General features: G+C 43.1%; 1 protein-coding gene across 19 annotated transcripts in view; it reads left to right on the top strand.

The window, feature by feature from the left end:
- Nucleotides 1–26,306, top strand: part of DTNA (dystrobrevin alpha) — a 354,562-nt gene that overhangs the window by 274,736 nt on the left and 53,520 nt on the right. For 7 of the 19 annotated variants that reach the window (XM_077270435.1, XM_077270433.1, XM_077270434.1 and 4 more), the window contains 4 exons: nt 5,279–5,356; nt 10,467–10,559; nt 14,508–14,595; nt 24,399–24,490. In XM_077270435.1, the coding sequence (XP_077126550.1) occupies nt 5,279–5,356; nt 10,467–10,559; nt 14,508–14,595; nt 24,399–24,490 (351 nt within the window). The remainder of the gene's footprint in view (nt 1–5,278; nt 5,357–10,466; nt 10,560–14,507; nt 14,596–24,398; nt 24,491–26,306) is intronic. The other 12 variants (XM_077270447.1, XM_077270443.1, XM_077270445.1 and 9 more) reach the window with 4 other exon arrangements.

Raw genomic sequence — 26,306 nt, forward strand, 5'->3', positions numbered from 1 at the left:
GGATTGGAACTGGTAGCCGAATCTATGGATCTTATCCTTGTGGGGGATGCAACATTTGTGGATTTATGATTTCGGAACAGGGGATTTCCCTCCCTTACCTGACTGAGAGGATCCAACCATTGGCTTATTTTAATTGTCGCACTAAAAATCTGGTATATGCCTTGGTGTGTGGTTGTCCGAAATTGTATATAGGCTATACCACACAGGAGTTGCGACGTCGGGTGCAGCAACATATATCCAATATTAATACGGCTCACAAGGACCTTGAGAAAGGCAAGAAGATCTCTTCGGTGGCGGCACATTTCTTGCAGGTACATGGGGGCTTGGTTAGGGGGCTTAGGGTAATGGGCCTGGAGGGGGTTAAACCTAACATTAGGGGTGGCAATATCACTTTGGATTTGTTAAGGAGAGAATCCAAGTGGATTTATAACCTTAACAGTCGGGCCCCCCGGTGGGGATCAATGAAGATCTCCTCTATACGGGTTTTTATAAGCAAATTTAATAACATGCTCATGTTTTCTCTTCCTAGGTGTGATGGGCATGTCTATATTAAACCCTTCTCGATAGAGACACCAGTTAACATTATGAATATACTTCCCCCCTCCACGTTCTTGGACTCCCTGGAGCATCATCCTGTATATTTTTTGTCTGCCGCCAGCTGTACCTAGCCATGTGTTTAAATCATAATGTAAATATTGCGTCTTTAATACATAAAAATATTCTGTTCCATGCTTTCTTCCTAGGCTGATTTGAAACCAATCCTGGTAGGATAGGGTTTCCCCCTTAGGTATTGATTACATCTAATGCGACCCTTTGGACCTATTATGGCCTTATAATCCACCCCCTTTCCCTTTCCTCCCTTCCCCCCTCCCTCCCCCCCGCATTTCCCTCCCCATCCCCTTTTAATTCTACCCATTTTCTGATTTCTTGTATATAGGTTTCCACAGGAAACATAATAATAAAACAGGTTTAACTATAAGATCTGGGTTGGATCTATTACGGTGTGTGCGTATATAATTTATTGGAGTTATTATCACCACTCATCCTGAGAAGGTGATTACTACCTGTGTATCTATATCATTTGAAAAATATATGGGGGTTAATAATCTCTAGTGGTATATGTGAAGTTACTTCATTTTCTGGGGCGTATTATATTGTTTTGCATCAGTGCAATGGGGTTTGACTTCCCCCTTTTTTTTTTTTTTTTGGCATATATATGCTATACTGGCGCAGTTATAACACACTCTAATACCATGATAAAGACAAATGTCTCTTTCCTAGAACTATATATATTTTTAATATATATTTTTTGTTTGGTTTGTGTGCTTTACTAGACAGCATATGCGTCGGTAACAACTTGTGGCATCCTAATTCGGTGTATTGTGCTGCTCATGCGTTTTTCCTGTATATCTTATCTCTTTGAGTTTGGATTATGGGGAATACTAGGGGAATATTGGGGGGCTCGCCTGTACGCATCCATGCGAGTACCTTATTAGTACTGCATTTCCAGCACAGTTTCCCGTGCCATTTGATAATGAGGTAACTCTCTGAGGGGTTAAGCGCCTTGACAATGGGGCTTGATTACCCTCCTCATACATATGTATGGATGCGCATCCACATTTTTCTTATTAGTGCCGCAATGATATACTATAACATCATCTTAAATGATATGCGCCCTTCTCTCTTTCTTTTTCTTTCTCCCCAAAGCCACTTTTATGGGAAGTGACTTATTCTAGTGGCTAGCAACTTTATTAGCTTTACAATTTTCTCGCATGTGCGTTTGTATGATGGTGGACTTGGATTACCTTTATGCTCTTACCCTCTGTACATCTTAGATAGCATGCCTTGGCACACCAGGGGATGCGACCGTCCGTATGCATGCAGACATACTGTCAGTATTGCAGTGTCAACACACTGCCTTGTATTTGATAACCAAGCTAACATTCTAGTAAGGGTACAGCGCAGGCGCGGGCAACGCTTCACTATGGTTGCCTAGGCGCCGGTATAGCCAGATCTAACCAATACTGGATACTCCTGTGCGCAGGCGCATACTATCTCCTGACCTAGGAACCGGATGTTTATCCGGCCTTACACGCCATGCGGCGTCCCGAGAAGCTGCGGTTCCCTCACAGGTGATTATTATCTTCTATCACTCCTTGTATATAATGGGACATTGGAGGGACTCACTATATCTCCCCTGATGAAGACGCTCTAGCAGCGTCGATACGCGTGGGGTTCTTTCCCCTCCCAGGACTTGCGGCCATACTCTGCCATGCACTATTAGCACCTTAGGACACAGGACCTGGGGCCATCTGGATGGTGACTATTTGAGGAACAATTTGTTGGATTTTTTATCTGACGGAATTCATTACAGCATCCCCTGGCTACAATGTCTTGATGGGCTATTGCAGGCTATGTGTCTATTTGATTGCAATGGTATTTAAGTAGTATGGCACTAGCTTACCTCTTATTGCACATTACTATTGCATTATACAGCATATTTTTCTAGGTTGATACTTTGTATTTAAGGACAGCTGGCGGCACAGGCTATTGTTATTTATGTGGTTATTATTATGTGTGTCAGCTCAATTTGTATCTTGCTAATGCCTAGTTTTATGTGTTGAGGTACATATGTATATATATGCTTTATGAGATTACTTGTCCTGGGAGGTGTTAGTTGTTTTGTACGGCCTTTTTTGGCCTTTTTAGATGGTTTTAAAATGTCTTTTTCATTGCCCTGCATTGTATAATTACTTTCAGTAAAGATTATTATGGTTGGTGATCCCACTAGTGTGCATATCCTTTCTCTTGTTCTTTGTTGTATATGACTTTTTATATGCACGTGGTTGATCCCCCTTTTGTATTCATTTTTGTGGTGCCCGCCTTCTCTATATTTGTATTAATGGACCCTGCCTAACGCTCTCCCTGCTTCTGACGAAGCGGCAGCAACCTGTCCCTAAGCTCAGATCAGCAGCAGTGAGATGGCGGTCGGCGGGAACGCCCCTTTATAGCCCCTGTGACGCCGCAGACAGCAAGCCAATCACTGCAATGCCCTTCTCTAAGATGGTGGGGACCAGGACCTATGTCATCACGCTGCCCACACTCTGCGTTCACCTTCATTGGCTGAGAAATGGCGCTTTTCGCGTCATTGAAACGCGACTTTGGCGCGAAGGTCGCGTACCGCATGGCCGACCCCGCACAGGGGTCGGATCGGGTTTCATGAAACCCGACTTTGCCAAAAGTCGGCGACTTTTGAAAATGAACGACCCGTTTCGCTCAACCCTACTGATAACGAATCTACATTGTGAGTCCCAATGGGGACAGTGAGTGATGTAAAGCATGTCACCTTAAGAGCATAATGATCTGGGCAAATCAGAGTGCTGGGTTCTGGATAGTTCCATTTAATACCCCAAAGGTTGGATTACTATGCAGATATTAAATCCTCATTATCTGCCCTCTTCCGATCTAGAGTCGCCTTTCCGCTCCCAGTTGGTCATTGTTGACAGAACAGCAGTAATGACATCACAGCTGCAGCCAATCACGTGACTCAGTGGTCATGCAGAGATAAACATCATGACTATTGAGACCAGTGATTGGCTGCAGCAGTCACATGCTGCAGTCGTGGCATCTCTGCTGCTGCGTTGTGAGCAAAGACCGGCTGGGGGAGCAGTGAAGAGGGGCCGCTGTAGCTGCTGGGGGCACGTTATGATGATGGCGTGCTTATCATTTGGGTCCTGCCTTCGGAGTATTATGTTTCAGGAAAAAGTGAGGTAGAGAGGAATACAAATGTTACAAGAGACAATGGCTGTAGATATGACAACTTTTCTCTTTACTGCATGTTGTGAGCAGTATGGATTTTCTACATTGTGACTCCTTTCGAGACCCTCCGGCTTCTTGGTTCTGTGATTGCCCTCTGGTGTTCAGTAGGCCTCAGCAGTTAGTGATCGGCCTGTGATTTGCATCTTAAAGGTGGTATCCACTTTCAGGAAAGTGGGTCCCAAAGTGTGTAAAATACCTAAAATAACAAACTGTGAGTCTGCCAGCACCTCCACATGGTTCCCCTCCTCCCACCGTGCCAGGGACACCGACTTAGGCTACTTTCACACATCAGGTTTTTTGTTTCAGGCAGAATCCCCCTAATGTTTGAAAAAACAGATCCGCTGGAAATAGTGTAAAAACTGATACAACGGATCCGTTTTTCTGCCGGATCCGGTTTTTATTTTTAATATGGAGTTCACATTGACTTCCTGGAAAAGAGAGAGAGAGAGGGAGATCGCTTGTAAAACCGGATTCGGAGGCCGGATTCATCTTTTCACATGTCCGTTTCACACGTTTTTGACCGGACGAATAAACGTTCATCTGGACGTTTTCTCCGTCCGCCGGAAACGACTATTTGGACTTATCCGGGAAAAAACGGATGACACTTGTGGCCATCAGGTGCAATCCAGCGCTAATACAACTCTATGAGAAAAAAACGGATTCGGCGCAAGAAAAAAAACGGATCAGTTTTTTTCAAAACTTGCCGGATTGTTCCTGAAGCAAAAAACCTGATGTGTGAAAGTAGCCTACTCCCCTGGACACAGCAGCTTCTTCATGAGCTCCCTCTTTCTCACTCCTCCTCCACGCTCCTGCCGAGTGCCTAGTGCACATGCTCCCTTGTTCTTAAAGGGCCAGCACGCGCATATGGTAAAATGCTAACAGCTGGCATCATTTCTGTGTATAATACAGCAGTGCTACATAAATAAAAGCTATAGACGAAGATAAAAATGTAATGTAATGATGAGTTTCAGAATGCACGTGAGCAAAGTCCGCAAATCAACGGATGACAAATGCTGATTTGTGGCATCTGAAATTGAATTAATCTATAGTAGTTATTAATTCGGCTTCATATTGAGGCCAAAGTAACCAAAGCAGAATCCAAGTGTCTGACAGCTAAAAACCCCGCTGCCTCCTGATTATTATTTCTCACATTAGCTTGACAGTGGATTTCGGATAAGAATCTCATGTTTGTGGTCGGCTCCATTACCTAATTCCTTTTATACCTAGATATAACACGGACTGCTTCTTTCTTGTCTAGACTACTTTAATTTGGCTAATGAATATCAATCATCCCCGTCCTCTTCTGTTGGATTTCTTTTGACATGAAATGATATTTTGGGCTTCATTTAATTCTCTGTAACCAGTGGAGCGATTACTTTACATTCTGGAGCGTTCATTCACCACTTGTTTATCGCGCCCCTTTGTTCTTCATGTGACAATGTTCTGTCTCGTTAACCAGCTCTACTCAAAAGACGTCCGATACAGAGCAGAGCAGACAGCTGGCCATGGCTGCTCCAACTTTGCTTAAAGGCAAGGGGTAAGTTTCACATCGGCCTGTAGTACCTGAATGTGCATGCTGTGCCCTAGAGCAAGCAGGCGAGTAGCGGTGCGGTAATCCCACTAATCCATACTAATGACCGCGCAAGTAGTACCCAATTCTGGCATCATGTCGAATAGTCACAAAAGTGTGTCATTAACTGGATTGGATCCCTGTAAATGAAATTATTTCTACTAATTTTCTGCATTTATTGTAAAAAGTTATGATCAACAGATTGCTTAGGACAGAAATAAAGGACGTCTTTATTTTTCATTTTCTTTGCTATTGGTTGCCGGTGTATATAGCTCAGTCCTATTCACTGACATGGGGAACAGCTAGTATGCCAGATATAGTGCGATTCATCTGTATCAGTAAGGGTAGGTTCACACAGGGCGTTTTTGCTGCTTTTTTTCTGCAGCTAAACCTGATCTTTTGGAAGATCAAAAACGCAGGTTTAGGTGTGTTTTTTGTTGCGTATTTGGTGCTTTTTTTAATGCGTTTTTTTTCTTTGTCCATGCTAATGTCCTTGGATTTTCAGCAGCAAAAACAAAGCAAATAATGATACCTGTGTTTTTGCTGCTTTTTTTTCATCACCCATTCAAGTCAATGGGTGAAAAAACACAGCAAAAACGCTGAAAGAAGTGACATGCTCTATGTCCAAAAAAACGCAGCAAAGCACAAAATACTGATCACACAAAAAAACATTGTGTGTGCATGAGATTTCTGAAATCTCATAGGCTTTGCTGGTACTGTAAAAAGCAGCTGAAAATTAGCATAAAAAAAGCTGCAAAACCGCCCTGTGTGAACTTACCCTAAGACCGCGCTGTTTTCCCAAAGCTCTCAGATTCATCTCTGTTGTAGCCGTGAGCTTTGCTGACAGTGAGCTTTCCTATGGGATTACACAGGAGATCCTAATAATCACACTATTATCATAGCAGCACAATGTCTTCCCTCTCCGCTGCTCCACCTGCTGTTGTCATACTTGTCTTTTGTCACCTGATTAAAGCCAATTTGGCCCTAGAAAACAGGAGGATTTAAAGGGCCAGTTCTCTTCACATGTGGCCAGAGTGGCCGACTCTCCTCTCTCCAGCGAGATCCCTCTCCTCTGTACCAGAGGCGTGGTTGCTTTACGATAATCTGCCAGTTTTCGGCCTTTTCTGCAGCAGTAGTCCCTTATAATGAGGCGGTCTGGCTTGGAGGGCGCAGACAGCGACTGCTTGAAGTTTTCAGGAGCAGCAGGATATACAGAAAGACCTAATGGCAGCGTCCTTCCTGAAAAATCCCTCCTGAAAATGACTTTTTCTGCTATTCTGGCCACATATTATAGCAGTGAATGTGACACTATGCGACCCCGGTGAGTACAGTACATCATTGTTAGTGTTTGCCAGGGCTAGCTAGTATTACATCTTACAGCTGCCTTTTACAAATTTGTAACCAAGCTCGAGTTTCATGACAGTGAAAGAAGCTTTTAATATAAGAAGGCATTTCACATGTACCTGCATGGTGTTACCACGGACTGGAGGGAACAGGTATCCATGATTTCATGTGAGTTCCCTATTGGGAAGGGTTTGCAGGCACTTTGCTCGTGTACAGCATCGCGTTGAGTTGATCGTTTCCACACAGATATTTTATTAGGATAGAACGACTCCTTTATCTGTTTTGATCTTTGCAAACTAAAACCTTCCTATAAAGGAGTTATCTTTGCCATTCTGGTGATGGGGCATGACTGTTATTTCAAGAGCTTTCCTAACAACTATTCTACAATAAGATATTTTGTAAGTTAAACTGTGCCTCCATTTATAAAAGAAAAATAGAGGGAAGGAGATTGCCATCAAAGAATCTGTCAGCAGCTTTTTGCTATGTATTCTGAAGAGCTGCATGAGGTAGGGACAGAGACCCTGATTCCAGTGATGTCACTTAGTTTACGGAGTGCAGCGGTTGTGATCGAATCAGTTTTCTCTGCTGCAGATCTAGCTCAGATGCTGAGCTCTGTATAACGCCACCCCTTACCACTGATTGCCAGCTTTCTGTATACAATGTATATTAACAGAAAGCTGCTACTCAGTGGTGTAGGCTTGGTTGGACTAGGCGGCACAAGACACCTAGTTTTGTAGTGATAATTTCCTCCTGATAAAACATTGATTTTATTGAAACAGCAAAACACAAGACAGTAAGTGACATATCACTGGAATCACGGTCTCTGCCCCTATATCATGCTGTTCTCGTATTGAATAGCAGCAATCTGCTGATAGATCCTCTTTAATTACTATATTAGGGTATTTTGCTTTTAAACTTCAATGTGGACTCGCTGTGATTTGTGCCGAGAGCTGCATCTACCTGGACAGGAGCAGCCATTTGAGTATGGAAGGGTCACACAGTGGTGGCTTTTTCACGAATGATGATAGTCTAGGGGTCATTAAAGGATGCTCTTTCTCCGAACATCTAGGTTCTGCATGGACCAACCAAAATTTATAAGATGCAAAATACCCAAATACAATATATTTGAAAAAATATATATTACAAACTTAAGCTAGAAAATGTAGCTTTCCCGCTAAAAAGAGAAAAGTGTGAAGTCTGTAGTGACACCAAGTAAACATGGATGTTTTATGATGCAGGGGGTCCCTAGTAGTATAGGCATGGAAGATGGCGCCAGCCATATTGTATATTCGAGACAAGAAGCGAGGCACCCACAGACAGGCCCGTCTACCATTCATGCGACTTATCGCCCACAGAGCTGCTCCCCTAAAAACAATTGGCAGGATAGCTAGGGACCATGTGTGCTACCTGCACAGGGACCATGAGCCAGCGCACGAGGACTTTATTCCTTTTCTTTGGAGATTATTTATGTAGCAGGAATAAGTCCTGACCCATGTATTATCCCAGGAAGCTCTGTCTCGTGTGCCCACCACGTCCGCTCCCATCTATATACATAACAATAATAGTGCAAATAGTGACCGATGTCCAGTGCATGACATTTACTGTCCCTCCTGATATAACTTTTTTTTATTCATTCTATAAAAGTATACTGTGAACCTTGGAAACACCACCAGTACAATGTGGAAGCATCTTGGCTAACATGTGAGACATTCATGGATGAACGATGAAAGGGGTTGTATAGGATTCAATAAAAACATATTTTGTTTCTCCTGTCCATGGTTTTCTCTGGTTTTGCAGCCAGGGTGGATTGATTTAAATCACGCCGATTTAAATCATGATTTAAATCACGATTTAAATCAAAAGATTTTTTTCTATTTAAATCGGATCGATTTAAATCATGATTTTAATCATGATTTAAATCACTGATTTAAATCAAAAGGTTTTTTTTTAATATAAATCACGATTAAAATGAGAAGTGAGAGCAGTGCGCATGTGCGCCCATAGTTACACGGACGAAACTAGGGGCAACGATCTAACGCCAGGGTGAGGGGGGGACCCCAAAGTAAGTAAAAATCTTTTTTGTTTTACTATATGGCAATAGGTAGGTGTTTAAAAGCAGCATGTCTTAATTGTATAAACTATTAATAGCCTCCACATTTTGTTCATACTGCCCCTTTAATTCCACACTTCTAGCTTGGTTTCACTTTTGGTTTAGTTTCTTTTTCCATTCAGTTGACATGCCCAAACTTGTTGGATAGTCAGCATCCTACAGAAACCTCTGGAAGAGCATGGCATTGTGAATGTTACACATATACAGCCTTTATTCTACTGAGTTAAACAACTCAGCTTTATCTCATGATGGAAGAACCTTTGGATGGTAAAATATTTTCCTCAAAAAGCAGTTTATTGAAAAAAATCCGATTTAAATCAAAAAAATCCGATTTAAATCAAAAAAATCCGATTTTTTTGATTTTTTTTTAAAAACATTGATTTTTATCCACCCTGTTTGCAGCACAGCTGCTTTTAAAATGAATAGGAGTCAGTTGCAATACCACACAATACCTGAGCACAAATGTGGCGCTGTTTTGGGAGAAAGCAGCACTATTTTCTAATCTTTAAAATTGTTTAAAACATGATTTTACCACTTTGCCCCTGCTTTTATCCATTGTGACACTTGTCATTGTTTTAGCGCGGTTCACATGGCTTTGCCCATTTGTCATGTACATCGGGAGGCGCTCCTAGCTATAGAAATGTCTCACACGTGTTGAGTTCTAATATCTTGAACTTTGCCAGTACAGTATACATCAGTATCTACTTTCCAATACAACTGGATGCCCTCCTCTAAAAAACAACAACATTGTATTGGTGGGCTCAGCCAAAGGTTAGGGTCACGCGAGCGTATAAAAAAAATCTGTCCGATTTTGATCCAGAAAAGTGGGACAATTTTTTTTTTTTTTTTTTTTTTTTTATGGTCGGCAGCAATTAAACTTTTACTGGACCACGGACCGCTTCCCATCTTACAGAATTGCAATGAATCTGTAAAAATCAGATGCCATACTGATGGGCTACATTGCATGTATTAGTTCCCGAGTGTAGGCGGCAGTGCTGAGTGTTGATGTGAAGACTCGCATTGCACTCACAAGTGTGACCCCGGCCTAATAAGTAATGTCCAGTATATTAACAAAGCCTTGATGCCCCCCACACAAGTCTGTCATCAGATGCCCCGCCAGTATCACCGTGCCTGGCCAACAGTCTGGGTATTGGGACCTCCCAGCTCTTCCCCAATATCATGTGATCCAGCAAGATAAGCCGCCAGCGGGGTTTGTCAGCGGCCTTCTTGTAGAGAACGCAGAGGCGTTAAGTAAAGCAAGTACTTCTGTGTATGAAGGAGGACAAACGCCCGGATGGGCCATCGTCTAACACCTGTCTGTTGTGTATGAGCCCATCAGGGGATCTAGCCGTTTCTGTGTAGGACTCATTGTTGGCCCGTTTCCTTGGCAGTCTCCATAACTGAAGTTCTCAGGTGGCCGTGCTTTCGATGTCCCGTAAATAGGTGGCTTTTAGGAACTAATGCACAATTCTCACGTTTTAACATCTGGATTAGAGGTGATGTCGTCTTCTTCTGCATGCCTCTTTCTCTGCTTTTGCTTTCCCAGCATGCTCACATTATATTTTGTTTAATTCCTTTATTTTTTGCATTGAAGCCTCTCCTATCTCCAACCCATCCTTCTAGGTTACAGTACAGCCTGGATGTGGCAGACAGGCTGGCTGATGAACATGTTCTCATCGGGGTCTATGCCAATATGCTGCAGAACAACCTTTCACGGTTAGTTAAGGCTTGGCCAATGTCTTGTTTGTACAACATGGAGGTTGCCGCATGTGATGGGCACTTGATGATGAAACCTAGTGAGCCAAGTCCGATGACTTCAGCGAGTGCTCAGGTGGCTCCGGGAAGAGATCTGTGCAACAAGGGCCTGCGCTCGCCCCATGTTCTCAGTGCCAGTCATGGCTTACAGATGATGCGATTATTCCATTTCACTATTTATTTTTTACACCGATACTCACCTGACTTACACGTGTGATTACTGTATTCATTTGTCTGCAGAAAGTATTGTCTAGTTTTTAGAAAGTTTTCATGAGTCTTTTATATATTTTCAGTAACAGAGTATCACAGTATCCCAGGTATGAAGGATGCAAAGAGCCTGAAACCTGCCTCCAACCGTCAGCAGCCTCATAGTCTGAGCACCACTAGCCCCCTGGCAGCTCACAGACCCCAGCGCACTCCTTAGCCCACTTTAGCACATGGCATGTTTTTGTTTTTACGTTTCGCTTCAACAATTTGCAGCAAAGTACAGTGCAATATATTTGCCATTGTATAAAATCCCATTAACATGAAGCAAAATAGCCGGGTGCAGATTTCTTTCCGATTTCTTTGTGATTTTTAGTAGGTTCCATCCATTGTAATGCAAAGATCTGTCTTAAAATTGACATCTGAAGTTTTTTCCCATGAAGGTAGAGAAGAGGGAATCTGCTAGGACTACAAAATGTAGTAGGCAGCAAGTTCTACTAGCATTGTAAAAGGGAATCTTTCAGCAGGTTTCTGATATTTAACCTGGGAGAAGCATGATGTTGGGGCAGAGACCCTGATTCCTAAGGGAAATGTGTCAAAAAATGTGTACATAAACAGCCATGATATTTTTTTTGTTAGGTCATAGGTTTATCATGGCTACTGCAAAGAGCAACCCTTGGTCTTCCTCAGCACAACCCCCTAGTATATGTTTGTTACATAAACCATTAATTCAGTCCCATCATTTTTTGCCTTATATTAATTCTTATCTATATTTATAAAAATGTGTTTGAACTGTTGGGGTAATCCCCCCCAAATATCTTATATGTTACTAGGTATTTACCACCTAAGCTGAGAGCAGCATGATGTAGGGGCAGACGCCCTGATTTCAGCTGAGTGTCACTTACTGGGCTGCTTGCTGCTGTTTTGATAAAAAAAAAAATTGCCAGGAGGAGATTACCACTAGAGGATTAGTAAACTTGCTGCCATGTAGTCCGCTACATTCATGATGGCTGTATAACTCACCCCCACCACTGATTGGCATCTTTCTGCCTATGCACAGTGTACACAGAAGGCTACCAATCAGTCGTGTGGTCAGGGTTATGCATCACAGACTGCTAGACCTACTGCAGAAAAAAAACCTGTAGTGTTATCAAAACTGCAGCAAGCAGCCCAATAAGTGATACATCACTGGAATCAGGGCCTCTGCCCCTACTTCATGCTGGGATAAAATTCAGTGACAGATTCCCTTTAAAAGGTACAGGTCCAAAGCCTGAAGCTGCGCTACTGATTCTTGTGGATTCAACTCATTATCTATAATCGGTGTTCCTCAAATATACAAATGGGGAAGATGTATGAATTGTTGTGCAAAGTTTGTGACCACATGCGGCTGAAACTCCGTCATCAGTGATGGCCAATACCTGCAGGATTTTGTTGCGCAAGCCATTGGCCACACCATGGATCGGAGCTTTAGCCGTGTGGCTAGCCGCTACATGTGGCTGCACCTCATGCATTGAAGGTGCTTTGTGATTGGCTACTGTGAATGACGTTTGCTTTTAGACAGTTTTATACATTTTCCTTAATAACTGTCTATTATCTAAAGGGGCATTTTACATGTCAGATATAGATGGCAAATCCTCAGGATATTTTGTGTATGTGTGACAGAAGAGAGCCAACCTCTGCCACCCACACTGATCTTGAGAATACAGATCTCCCGATCGCGACTGTCTCACAGCTGCTATGAACAAATATCCTGTAGATAATGGCGGCATACATGTCTGAGATGAAAATAACCCTTAAAGCCAGTTAGGGTGTAAATATCAATGGGGATAGTAATTCTGAATCCAATTACCTGCAGATAGTAGTATTCTTTTATTCTGTTGTCTCTGCATTTCTGACTACTACTTACTAACAATTGTGGCCAGTGATAAGGTGCTATCACTGATTTCTGACCTACACACAGGATAATCGTCAACTGAACCTGCACATTTCTGCCAAACCTGCCAGCCATCTAACATTTATGGGGAGGGTCTTGGCTCTAAAGGTACCGTTACACTAAACGACTTACCAACGATCACGACCAGCGATACGACCTGGCCGTGATCGTTGGTAAGTCGTTGTGTGGTCGCTGGGGAGCTGTCACACAGACAGCTCTCTCCAGCGACCAACGATCAGGGGAACGACTTTGGCATAGTTGAAACTGTCTTCAACGATGCCGAAGTCCCCCTGCAGCACCCGGGTAACCAGGGTAAACATCGGGTTACTAAGTGCAGGGCCGCGCTTAGTAATCCGATATTTACCCTGGTTACCATTGTAAAAGTTAAAAAAAAACACTACATACTCACATTCCGATGTCTGTCACGTCCCCCGCCGTCAGCCTCCCGCACTGACTGTGTCAGCGCCGGCCGTAAAGCAGAGCACAGCGGTGACGTCACCGCTGTGCTCTTCTTTACGGCCGGTCAATTTACCAGATAAAAGAACACTTAAATTGCTGTGTAGGACAGTGATAGTATAACTCGCTATGACAATGCAGTCCTCTGGGGTTCAGTCCTACATAACTTCCTCCTCATGTGTTCATCACACAATGTAGTAATGTAATTGTGACTCTTTTCTAGTAACTTTTTTTCTCTAAAACTTGAGATACTTTTGTGCAATTTAAATTATTATGCAAAAAAATAAAATCTGTCCCATACCTTCCCTGCTGGTTCACTTGCAGGCAGTTGTGGCCTCTTAGAAGAGTTGCCTTATTTTGGAAGCTTAGTCCATGCCAGATGTATGTGGTATATATCATATACTGTATTTTTCAGATTGTAAGATGCTCCGGATTATAAAACACACCCCACATTTTGAGGAGAAAAATAGGAAAAAAAATGTTTTTTTATTAATGTTTTTAATAAAATGGTGGTGCATCTTATAATCCATGCGTCGTATTGCCTACCTGGGGTGGTGGCTGCGGTGAAGCGGGGTCCCAGGGTTGCTGCTGGAGGAGGCAGGAGTGTGGTGATGCTGCCGGCCGCAGGCTGGGATGAGGGGGTGTTCCGATGGGCGGCGTGCCGCTGCGGGTGTCCAGCCTGCGGGGGGTGTCTGGTGGTGCTGCAGTGGTGTCTGGTGCTGCTGTGGGTGTATTTGGTGCTGCGGTGGGGGGGGGGGGTCTGCTGACATTTTGTGAAAGGCCAGAGCCCCCGCAGTTCCATGGCTTCCTGTACGGTGGACTCCGGGAAAATATCTGCCGGGGCGGCGCATGCGCAGATGGAGATCTCGGCACCAACATTTCGGGAGATGAGATTTCAGCGCTGTGATCTCATCTCCCGAGATCTTGGTGCCTGAGATCTCCATCTGCGCATGCACTGACCCCCGGCGGCCATTTTCCCGGAGTCCACAGCACAGGAAACCATGGAACTGCGGGGGGCTCTGGCCTTTCACAAATTTTCAGCAGAGCCTATGATAGATGGTGATTTCATGATGTCCGATTGTATGTAACAGACTACAGCTTTCCTGGAGAAAAAACTCAACTTTTCTTTACTTAAACATTTTCTCCACAGGTAGAAATCTGTGCAGTACACTCCAGCTTACAGTGGAGCATATTATGAAAGTGAAAATACCGTTCCCATACACGCTGCCTGGGTTACTCGCAAACGATGTAATAAGTTTCCAGGTGTAAAATGTTGTTTTTTCCTTTTTCTTCCTGTCCTACATTCCTTTGCACAGAATGCTGGACAGTCCCAGCCGCCTAGATGAAGAACACAGATTGATTGCCAGATATGCAGCGAGACTGGCAGCCGAGACCACGTCATCAGTAAGTACATTAGAAACAAAGAGAAAAAGGGGCTGACAGCACTCACTTCATGGGGCGCCCGTTCTATGTCCAGGGAACCATCCCGGATATCCAAACAGACTCCAACAGATGAACAGCGCTCCAATTGGGTGTGATAATAAAAATGAAACATTTATTAAGCCATGGTACAGCAACGTTTCGACCACAATAATTGGTCTTTTTCAAGCATACATATCAACCAAACAGGCTGGCTTATATAGTGTAGATGCCACGCAGGGCACCAATCACCATCCAGCCATCAATTATATAACAAAACAACACAAAATATACATCAAATGATAATATAGTGAATACACATCATTAAAACACCGTTCCCACATAGGAAATGTAAACATAAGATCATAAACACAAAAGTGGTGTTCTGTTTATCTTCAGGTCAGCGAATGAAAGCAAAGCATCTCCGTTTCCATGGTAATATTCCTCCAATGTCCATGCGTATGAGGATAGTTGCAGAACCAATCACATATTAGCACAACTCGGCGCCAAGAAAACATATAGCGAATAGTAACAGCCCATATAAGTTGCGCTGCCCAGGAGACCAATCGGCCACTGTGTTACATAGTACCTCCATACCTCTGCATCACAGATGCGCTCATCGCCCAGATCCACCACCAGGTCACAGGTCATGCAGGCATCACACGGCGGGAGCGCAGGCGCAGCATCAGCCCAGCACGCCCACATCACATGACTGTGACGCGGACATGCCAAGCGGAGCAGCGGAGGCCACTCCCCACCAGGAGCCCACGTGATCGAGATCGGTGATGGTAACCCAGGTAACCTGGACACACATAATGGCAGTAAATCGCATGTCACGCAGACAGCGTAACCCTTAGGTGCCGGCACATCCCCACCCCAAAAAGCCCCCATCGTGGTTAACGAGGTGGACAAATAAGGGAAAGATGCGCACGTAGCCCATAGGCACGTATCTACATGACCGCGGTCAGGCAGCAACCTTAATATTTTAAGGGAAATGAGATGAAGATTTATAAAATGTAAAACAACTAACAGATATATTTCGTAATAGATCAAAATCAGAACAAACCACATAATATAGCCCATGACCCTATAATACGGCAGTCGGTGAGAAAATAGATCGGAGTCAGATACACAAACTCCATGTGTTCCTCATTGCGTAGAAAATACAATTTTTAAATGCAATATCCACACCACTCTAATCTGTCCACCGACTATCGCAACCTATCAGGGAGAATAAAATACATAAAAAAGTGTGTTATTAAAAACAACAATACTGATGATAACACGACACCAACACGGAAAACATGGTTAACCCTTGGGGACACATACTTGTAAATTGAAATCAAGGTTCAAACCCCTAGGTTGTAGGGACCCCAACTCATAAATCCATCTCATCTCCTTCCTTTTAAGCAGTGTCAACCTGTCACCTCCCCTTCTCAGAGTGGGGACACTGTCTATCACTCTAAACCGCAACTGATTAACCGAATGTCTATTCTCTACAAAATGTTTGGGAATCGGGAGGTCAGTGAGGCCTGTTCTGATGGTGCTTTTATGCTTGCTAATGCGAGCCTTCACCTCCACTGTGGTCTCTCCCACGTAAACCAAGCCACATGGGCAAACAATCATGTAGACCACATAACTGGAGGTGCATGTGTAACGCCCCCGTAAGAAAATCTTCTTTCCCGTATGAGGATGATAGAAAAATTCCCCTTTTAGTAGATTGTTACAGCAAGCACAACCCAGGCAAGGAAAATTTCCGTTCCGGGGTGTACTTAATGTCTGTTGGATGGATACTTTAGACGTCCCAATGTCTGAATTAATCAACTTGTCCCCCAGGTTGCGTCCCCTTCGATAAGACATCAGGGGATAGTAACCAAAGGCTGAGACAGACGGTAAACCATGTTGAAGGCATGACCAATGTTTTTTTAAAATTCTATCAACCCTATTACTAGCTGAATTGTATGTAGATACAAATGGAATCCGCTCACAAACCCGTTTCGATGAGGTTTTCTTACGAATTGCATCCCGTGACAGCAATGAAGCTTTCGTCTTGAATCTCGCCAACTCCTTTTTGGGATAACCCCTAGCTGCAAATTTACCACACATCTCACCCAGACGTTTCTCCACTATAGAATCATCCGATATTATCCTCCGTACCCTCAATAATTGGCTCCAAGGGAGAGAGTTGACCATTCTCCTTGGGTGATTACTATCAAATAACAGAAGATTGTTCCTGTCAGTATTCTTGACAAAAATATCGGTTCTCAATTTATCCGCTTCCTTATATACAAGGGTATCTAGAAATTGTATCTGGGTAGTCGAATGTGTTAAGGTAAACTGCAACTCTGGGTAAATCCCATTCAGATATTCATGTAGTTGTCCTAGTTCCACTAAACTGCCCTCCCACACCACAAAAATGTCATCTATATAGCGCCACCAGGCTCTGACGTGGCGCCAGAGGCTGGAATTGTACACGTACCTGTCCTCGAATACCGCCATGTAGATGTTAGCATAAGTTGGGGCCACATTGGACCCCATGGCGGTACCCCTTAACTGCAAAAAGAACTCATCCCCAAAAAGGAAATAATTCCTCCTGAGGATGAGCTCCAGCAGTGTGAGGACAAGCCGTGCACACTCTGGGGCCACGTCAGAGCCCGACAGCGCAGATGACACAGCATCAAGTCCCTTCTCATGTTCAGTCGATGTGTATAAAGATACAACATCGAATGAAACCAAAATGGTGGATCCAGAAATAGTCAAATAATCTATTTTATTCAAAGAGTCATTTGTGTCACGGATATATGACCGTGCCGACAGAGCATATGTACGCAGCACCCGATCCAGAAATATAGCCGTTTTGTTAAATAAAGAACCCCTCCCTGAGACTATCGGTCTCCCGGGAGGGTTCATCAGATCCTTGTGGATTTTAGGTAGTACATACAGTACAGGTACCACCGGGGTCTCAACAATCAGATATTCAGACCGCTTGTGGTCAATGAGTCCCATGGCTAGGGAGTCACTGATCACAAGCTGTAACTCTCTCTGGAAACGAGCAGTGGGATTACAAGACAGTCTTGTAATCCCACTGCTCGTTTCCAGAGAGAGTTACAGCTTGTGATCAGTGACTCCCTAGCCATGGGACTCATTGACCACAAGCTGTCTGAATATCTGATTGTTGAGACCCCGGTGGTACCTGTACTGTATGTACTACCTAAAATCCACAAGGATCTGATGAACCCTCCCGGGAGACCGATAGTCTCAGGGAGGGGTTCTTTATTTAACAAAACGGCTATTTTTCTGGATCGGGTGCTGCGTACATATGCTCTGTCGGCACGGTCATATATCCGTGACACAAATGACTTTTTGAATAAAATAGATGATTTGACTATTTCTGGATCCACCATTTTGGTTTCATTCGATGTTGTATCTTTATACACATCGATTGAACATGAGAAGGGACTTGATGCTGTGTCATCTGCGCTGTCGGGCTCTGACGTGGCCCCAGAGTGTGCACGGCTTGTCCTTACACTGCTGGAGCTCATCCTCAGGAGGAATTATTTCCTTTTTGGGGATGAGTTCTTTTTGCAGTTAAGGGGTACCGCCATGGGGTCCAATGTGGCCCCAACTTATGCTAACATCTACATGGCGGTATTCGAGGACAGGTACGTGTACAATTCCAGCCTCTGGCGCCACGTCAGAGCCTGGTGGCGCTATATAGATGACATTTTTGTGGTGTGGGAGGGCAGTTTAGTGGAACTAGGACAACTACATGAATATCTGAATGGGATTTACCCAGAGTTGCAGTTTACCTTAACACATTCGACTACCCAGATACAATTTCTAGATACCCTTGTATATAAGGAAGCGGATAAATTGAGAACCGATATTTTTGTCAAGAATACTGACAGGAACAATCTTCTGTTATTTGATAGTAATCACCCAAGGAGAATGGTCAACTCTCTCCCTTGGAGCCAATTATTGAGGGTACGGAGGATAATATCGGATGATTCTATAGTGGAGAAACGTCTGGGTGAGATGTGTGGTAAATTTGCAGCTAGGGGTTATCCCAAAAAGGAGTTGGCGAGATTCAAGACGAAAGCTTCATTGCTGTCACGGGATGCAATTCGTAAGAAAACCTCATCGAAACGGGTTTGTGAGCGGATTCCATTTGTATCTACATACAATTCAGCTAGTAATAGGGTTGATAGAATTTTAAAAAAACATTGGTCATGCCTTCAACATGGTTTACCGTCTGTCTCAGCCTTTGGTTACTATCCCCTGATGTCTTATCGAAGGGGACGCAACCTGGGGGACAAATTGATTAATTCAGACATTGGGACGTCTAAAGTATCCATCCAACAGACATTAAGTACACCCCGGAACGGAAATTTTCCTTGCCTGGGTTGTGCTTGCTGTAACAATCTACTAAAAGGGGAATGTTTCTATCATCCTCATACGGGAAAGAAGATTTTCTTACGGGGGCGTTACACATGCACCTCCAGTTATGTGGTCTACATGATTGTTTGCCCATGTGGCTTGGTTTACGTGGGAGAGACCACAGTGGAGGTGAAGGCTCGCATTAGCAAGCATAAAAGCACCATCAGAACAGGCCTCACTGACCTCCCGATTCCCAAACATTTTGTAGAGAATAGACATTCGGTTAATCAGTTGCGGTTTAGAGTGATAGACCGTGTCCCCACTCTGAGAAGGGGAGGTGACAGGTTGACACTGCTTAAAAGGAAGGAGATGAGATGGATTTATGAGTTGGGGTCCCTACAACCTAGGGGTTTGAACCTTGATTTCAATTCACAAGTATGTGTCCCCAAGGGTTAACCATGTTTTCCGTGTTGGTGTCGTGTTATCATCAGTATTGTTGTTTTTAATAACACACTTTATGTATTTTATTCTCCCTGATAGGTTGCGATAGTCGGTGGACAGATTAGAGTGGTGTGGATATTGCATTTAAAAATTGTATTTTCTACGCAATGAGGAACACATGGAGTTTGTGTATCTGACTCCGATCTATTTTCTCACCGACTGCCGTATTATAGGGTCATGGGCTATATTATGTGGTTTGTTCTGATTTTGATCTATTACGAAATATATCTGTTAGTTGTTTTACATTTTATAAATCTTCATCTCATTTCCCTTAAAATATTAAGGTTGCTGCCTGACCGCGGTCATGTAGATACGTGCCTATGGGCTACGTGCGCATCTTTCCCTTATTTGTCCACCTCGTTAACCACGATGGGGGCTTTTTGGGGTGGGGATGTGCCGGCACCTAAGGGTTACGCTGTCTGCGTGACATGCGATTTACTGCCATTATGTGTGTCCAGGTTACCTGGGTTACCATCACCGATCTCGGTCACGTGGGCTCCTGGTGGGGAGTGGCCTCCGCTGCTCCGCTTGGCATGTCCGCGTCACAGTCATGTGATGTGGGCGTGCTGGGCTGATGCTGCGCCTGCGCTCCCGCCGTGTGATGCCTGCATGACCTGTGACCTGGTGGTGGATCTGGGCGATGAGCGCATCTGTGATGCAGAGGTATGGAGGTACTATGTAACACAGTGGCCGATTGGTCTCCTGGGCAGCGCAACTTATATGGGCTGTTACTATTCGCTATATGTTTTCTTGGCGCCGAGTTGTGCTAATATGTGATTGGTTCTGCAACTATCCTCATACGCATGGACATTGGAGGAATATTACCATGGAAACGGAGATGCTTTGCTTTCATTCGCTGACCTGAAGATAAACAGAACACCACTTTTGTGTTTATGATCTTATGTTTACATTTCCTATGTGGGAACGGTGTTTTAATGATGTGTATTCACTATATTATCATTTGATGTATATTTTGTGTTGTTTTGTTATATAATTGATGGCTGGATGGTGATTGGTGCCCTGCGTGGCATCTACACTATATAAGCCAGCCTGTTTGGTTGATATGTATGCTTGAAAAAGACCAATTTTTGTGGTCGAAACGTTGCTGTACCATGGCTTAATAAATTTTTCATTTTTATTATCACACCCAATTGGAGCGCTGTTCATCTGTTGGAATCAGTAAGTACATGTCTGTTAGAATAGGAACAAGCAAGTTACATTTTTGTAAGTCTTCCATGTTCCAATACCTAGTGTAATGTTTATTTAGTGCCCTTTAGTGTTTTGTTTTAATTATAGCATAGTAATATATGGTGTGCACGGATGGCGGGATGTCCTGTGCCAGCAGGTGCTCATTTCTCTAATGCTACCAAGCCCTGCTCTAACGCATTCTTCCCCTTAATTGCGATGGTCAATGCCCGGACACTGACAGGTTGCCATCGCCAGCACATCCTAACACACGTGCAACTCGCCCCTTGTCGCCCAATTTTACAATCTATTTGTACCTGTAAAACTCCACCAGAGTTTTATACAGCAGTATAGAAGTTTTTCAGTGTATTAAAAAAGCAATCAAATAACCCTATGGTGGAATTTAAAAAATATACGAAAAAATAAATACAACTTATAGACCTAAAAATATATATCCTAAGTGTATGTAAAAAGCTTTAGTATATTCTAAGAAGAGTACACATAATTGGTATTGCTAAACCTGTAGCAATAACTCAACTATAACATGATCATAAGCAGCAGTACTCAATGTCAAGCAGCAGTTGTAAGAGCAAGCAACATTTATATAAAAATATATAAAGAGTGAGCTTATGGGATTTTCTCTATGTATTATTATCCATCTATAAATCACTTGTAAGGTCACATTGGATTCCGTTTTGGGCTCCACATTTAAAAAAAGAAAAAGGATATTGGGAAGTTACAGTAGATGCAAGCTGAGCCCGCATTTTTCCAGGCTGATGATGGCTGAATTGTTCAGCCATCATCTGCCTCTAACAACTGCGGGTAGAGCAGTTCTCCCCTGCGACTTTTAACATGTTAAATGCCGCTGTCTATGTCTGACAGCGTTGTCTAACCTGAGCTGACGGGGAGGTGTGGGGCATCATTCCATGCTCTTGTGACGGGATCACTGGCACCGATGGGTTGCTAAGACACCTGGGGGTCTGCTGAAGACCTCCATGCTTGCCATGGCGATTCTCCTGTGAAAGCTGGCATTCATAGGAGACGGTGATTTCTACTATACATAGTAGTCCTGATGCATTGCTATGAATAGTACAAGCGATCGGGATGATCACAGCTTCAAGTCCCTCAGGGGGACTAACAAGTAAAGTAAGAAGTGGAAAAAAAGAAAGGTTTTAAAAATTAAAAATAAAACTTCAAATCACCCTCTCTTGCCCCATTAAAAATATAGCAATAAAAAAATACACATGTTTAGTATCGCTGCATTCTTAAAAGTATGATCTAACATATAAAATAAATTAATCTGATCCTTAAACAGTGTAACGAGAAAAAAGATCGAAAAGCCAGAATTACTCTTTTTGTATGCAGCGAGGCGATGAAAACATTGTATCTTCCCCACAATGGTATCAGTAAGAAACATCAGCTCAGGGCGCAAAATGTAATCCCTCACACAGCCCCATATCCTGGAAAATGAAAGAATAACAGATCTCGGAATGAGGCAACACAAGCAAATTTTTTTTTTTTTTTTTTTTTACAAATTTATGAACTTGAAAAAAAAAAATTAACCTCCACCCGCTGATCAAGGGGTTAAAAAGCCTTCCCATAAACAAGCTTGTCATAGATCAATTCATATCAAAATACCTCACCTAGAAGGCTCCAATGGGCAGGACCTGCACCTATCAAACATTAACCCCTTCATGAACGGAGATTTTTTCGGTTTGGCGTTTGCATTTTTCACTCCCCTCCTTCCCAGAGCCATAACTTTTATTTTTTCGTCAATATGGCCATATGAGGGCTTATTTTTTGCAGGACAAGTTGTACTTTTGAAAAACATCACTGTTCTTCGCATGTCGTGTACTTGAAAATGTGTTGTGAAATTGCAAAAAAAAAGTGCAATCCCACACTTGTTTTTTGTTTGGATTTTTTGCTAGGTTCGCTAAATGCTAAAACTGACCTGCCATTATGATTCTCCAGATCACTACGAGTTCATAGACACCAAACATGTCTAGGTTCTTTTTTACCTAAGTGGTGAAAAAAAAATTCCAAAGTTTGCTTGAAAAAAAAAAAAAATTGCGCCATTTTCCGATACGTGTAGTGATCTCGGGTTCGTTGAGGGCTTATTTTTTGCGTGCCGAGCTGACGTTTTTAATGATACCACTTTTGTGCAGATATGTTCTTTTGATCACCCGTTATTGCATTTTAATATAAAGTCGCGGCGACCAAAAAATCGTAATTCTGGCATTTTGCTTTTTTTCCTCACTACGCTGTTTAGCGATCAGGTTAATCCTTTTTTTTATTGCTAGATCTGGAGATTCTGAACCTGGCGATAGCAATATGTGTAGGTTTGATTTATTATTTTTTTTTTTTATTATTACTATTATTATTATTATTATTATTTTGAATGGGGCGAAAGGGGAGTGATTTAAACTTTTATATATTTTTTTTTAATATTTTTAAAACTATTTTTCTCTAAGTTTTGTCATGCTTCAATAGCCTCCATGGGAGGCTAGAAGCTGCCACAACTTGATTGGCTCTGCTACATAGAGGCGATGCTCAGATCATTCCTATGTAGTAGAAGTACTGCATTGCTATGAGCGTCGACCACAGTGTGGCACTCATAGCAATCCGGCATCAACAACCATAGAGGAGATCTCTTGTTATGCCCTGTTATGCCGATGACCATTGACCCCCAATCACAAGACGGGGGTCAGCGGCGCATGTATTTCCGACCTGATAGCCGGAAGCACGCGTTAAATGCCGCTGTCAGTTTGATAGCGGCATTTAACTTAGTTAATAGGTGCGGGCGGATCGCGATTCCACCTGCGCTTGTTGTGGGCACATGTCGGCTGTTCAAAACAGCTGATATGTCCCGGCTTTGATGCGGGCCCACCGCCGGAGCCCACATCAAAGCGGGGGTACTGCAATTGGATGTACTATCCCGTCCAATGGCAGTAAGGGGTTAAAGGGAACCTGTCACCAGGTTTGGCCAATATAAGATACGACCATCACCTTTCAGGGCTGATATATAGTATTCTATAATGCTGTATATAATCCCCCAACCCGACCTGCAAGAGCAGGAAAATAACTTTTATTATACTCACCTGCGGGGCAGTCCGAGGGGGTGTTGCTGCTCTTGATCCAGCACCTCCCATCTTCTTGCGATGCCGTCCTCCTGCTTGCTTCGTGTGGATGACGCGTCCCTGCATCATTCACACAGCCCCCTCGGCATCATGATCCTGCGCAGGTCAAAGGAAAGGGAAAGAGCCAAGAAGAGCGACACCCCTCGGACCGGACCGCCCCGCAGGTGAGTATAATAAAACGTATTTTTCTTCTCTTACAGGTCGGGTTGGGGGCAGATATACAGCATTATAGAATACTGTATATCAGCCCTGAAAGGTGGTGGCCATATTTTATATCGTCCAAAACTGAGAACAGGTTCCCTTTAATGGCTTTTCTTGTGGCCATGTCATAAGTGCATAGGATCGAAGAACTTGTTCCAAATCTGTACAGCCAGCCTTATTTCACCATGTAAGAGAACAGTCTGCTGATGATCTTGTCCTGAAAATAAGTAGCATTTCTTGAAGCAAAACAGCATGAGACCAAATTGTGGCTTTGTTTTTCCTCTACATTCAGCACTTCTTGCGGTAGAACGTCTATTCCTCTTTAGGGTGTCGTTGTGCGGCTTATGCTGGGGAGATTCTTGATCAGAATGTTTTGTTTTATTGCAGCAGAGTCAGCAGAGAGGCCCAGACATCACTTTTACCATCGATGCAAATAAGCAGCAGAGACAGCTTATTGCAGAGCTGGAAAATAAAAACCGGTACAGTATCTGCTATTTGTTTTATGGTTCCTTTTATAGACACTCAGTAAGTAAAGTGATCACACTGCAGGGAAATGTTACTACTACCTGGAATACCAGCTTGATTGTTTGGAAATGCCTCAGGACTACATGCGATAGAATTGCTAATCATTTCTTTCAGCTTATTTATACATTTGAAATGGTGATCTTGTCTAATGGCGCATTTACAGCGGGAAGTATAAATCAGCGCAGAGGTTCCCTTTAAATACTGCAAAATCTACAATCGGCAAATAAAAGCTAATTAGAATAAGAAAAAAACATTTCACTATTTGCTTATATTTATACTTGTGTTCTGTGAATATGGTATCACTATGACAGTGGGAATATGGCAGAAAAATTGTGGTTCTTACAAATGTTTTCTGAGAGTTTCTTGGCTGTGCATCACAAAACTCTCTACCAAAGGAGGATCAGTTGCAACCAAAGTCCAGTCTTGCAAACCAAGAGTACACTGTCAGAAGACAGAGTGAATAACTTACCGTAATCAAAAATACAAATTATGCAAAGTTTATTTCAACAATTTTCAGGAATGTTTAAAGGGAATCTGTCAGCAGGTTTTTGCTATGCAATATGAGGGCAGCATGAGATAGGGGTAGAGACACAGATTTCAGCGATTTATCACTTATTAGGCTGTCTGCTGTTGTTTCCATACAATGAATGTTTTATCAGCAGGAGATTATCACTGCCTGACTGTGCCCATGTGCATCCTGGATCAACTCTCCCCACACCAATGATCATCAACTCACTGCCAAGATACTGTCGGGGCCGTAAAACGACAATATACCCTTCCTTCACCAGTCATTCCAAATTAATATGTGTGCAGGGCATCTGGTACCGGATAAGAATAAATCAGACAGGTAGCTGGTTCAAACTTAGTTAATGCCCCGTGCATCCACACATGTCTGCAGCGGTCACACCAACTGGCTTTATTCTAAAATACACAATACTATATTGAGTGTTAGGGGAAGGCGTGCATTAGGCGGGGTTTAAGCTAGCATTCAGTCTTTCTGATTTGTTCTGACGTCTTCTGGTGAATCCTCCCTTTCTTCACATTCCTGAGTTTCGATTCTGAAGAAATGAATCATCCCTCCAGACACAAACCAGAAACGAAACTGAACCCTGGCAACCATTTTTAAATACAATTACATATGCATTAGCTAGCAGATAGGAAAAACTTATTGTTTCACAGTATAAAAGTATAAAAGTACAAAAGTATATAAAGATATATATTTTCACCTTGACAATCCCCCCTAAACACTAAGTTTTTCCCTTGAAGAAAGATCCTTCGAGACTGTCCATGTGATGGGAAAAGGGGAGGTGGATTTCTTCATCCAGACACCTCAGAAACTCTCCCCTAGCGAGAGGCCTCCAGGCAGCTGAACCCTTCACTAACCTCACATGGAGTTCTCCCACTGTCCCTAAACTAAATCTCTTAACATCATCTGAGAATGGGGGGTTTTGTCTACTCTCTTGAGAGGAATGTACTTAGGGATCTCCCCTGGATCAGTACCATCGTACTCTGGTGGGTCTACTTCTTGATTGAGGAAGGTGCCAGTCGGAGTTGCTTTGGCAATAACCTTTTTATACAAGGGAATAACACAACAGAGGATTATCGATTCAATTATAAGGAGGGCAATTAGTACTAAACAAACTTATTGAAGGAATCCCTTGATCCCACCTAACCAACTGGAGAAGAAAGATGTGTCTGCTCCAGCATACATGACACGTCGTCTTATTGTCCTAATTTGTTCAACTTCTTTAGAAACCTTCAGGTCTTTCG

The sequence above is a fragment of the Ranitomeya variabilis genome, chromosome 6, assembly GCF_051348905.1.
Source record: "Ranitomeya variabilis isolate aRanVar5 chromosome 6, aRanVar5.hap1, whole genome shotgun sequence".
NCBI classification, from domain to species: Eukaryota; Metazoa; Chordata; class Amphibia; order Anura; family Dendrobatidae; genus Ranitomeya; species Ranitomeya variabilis.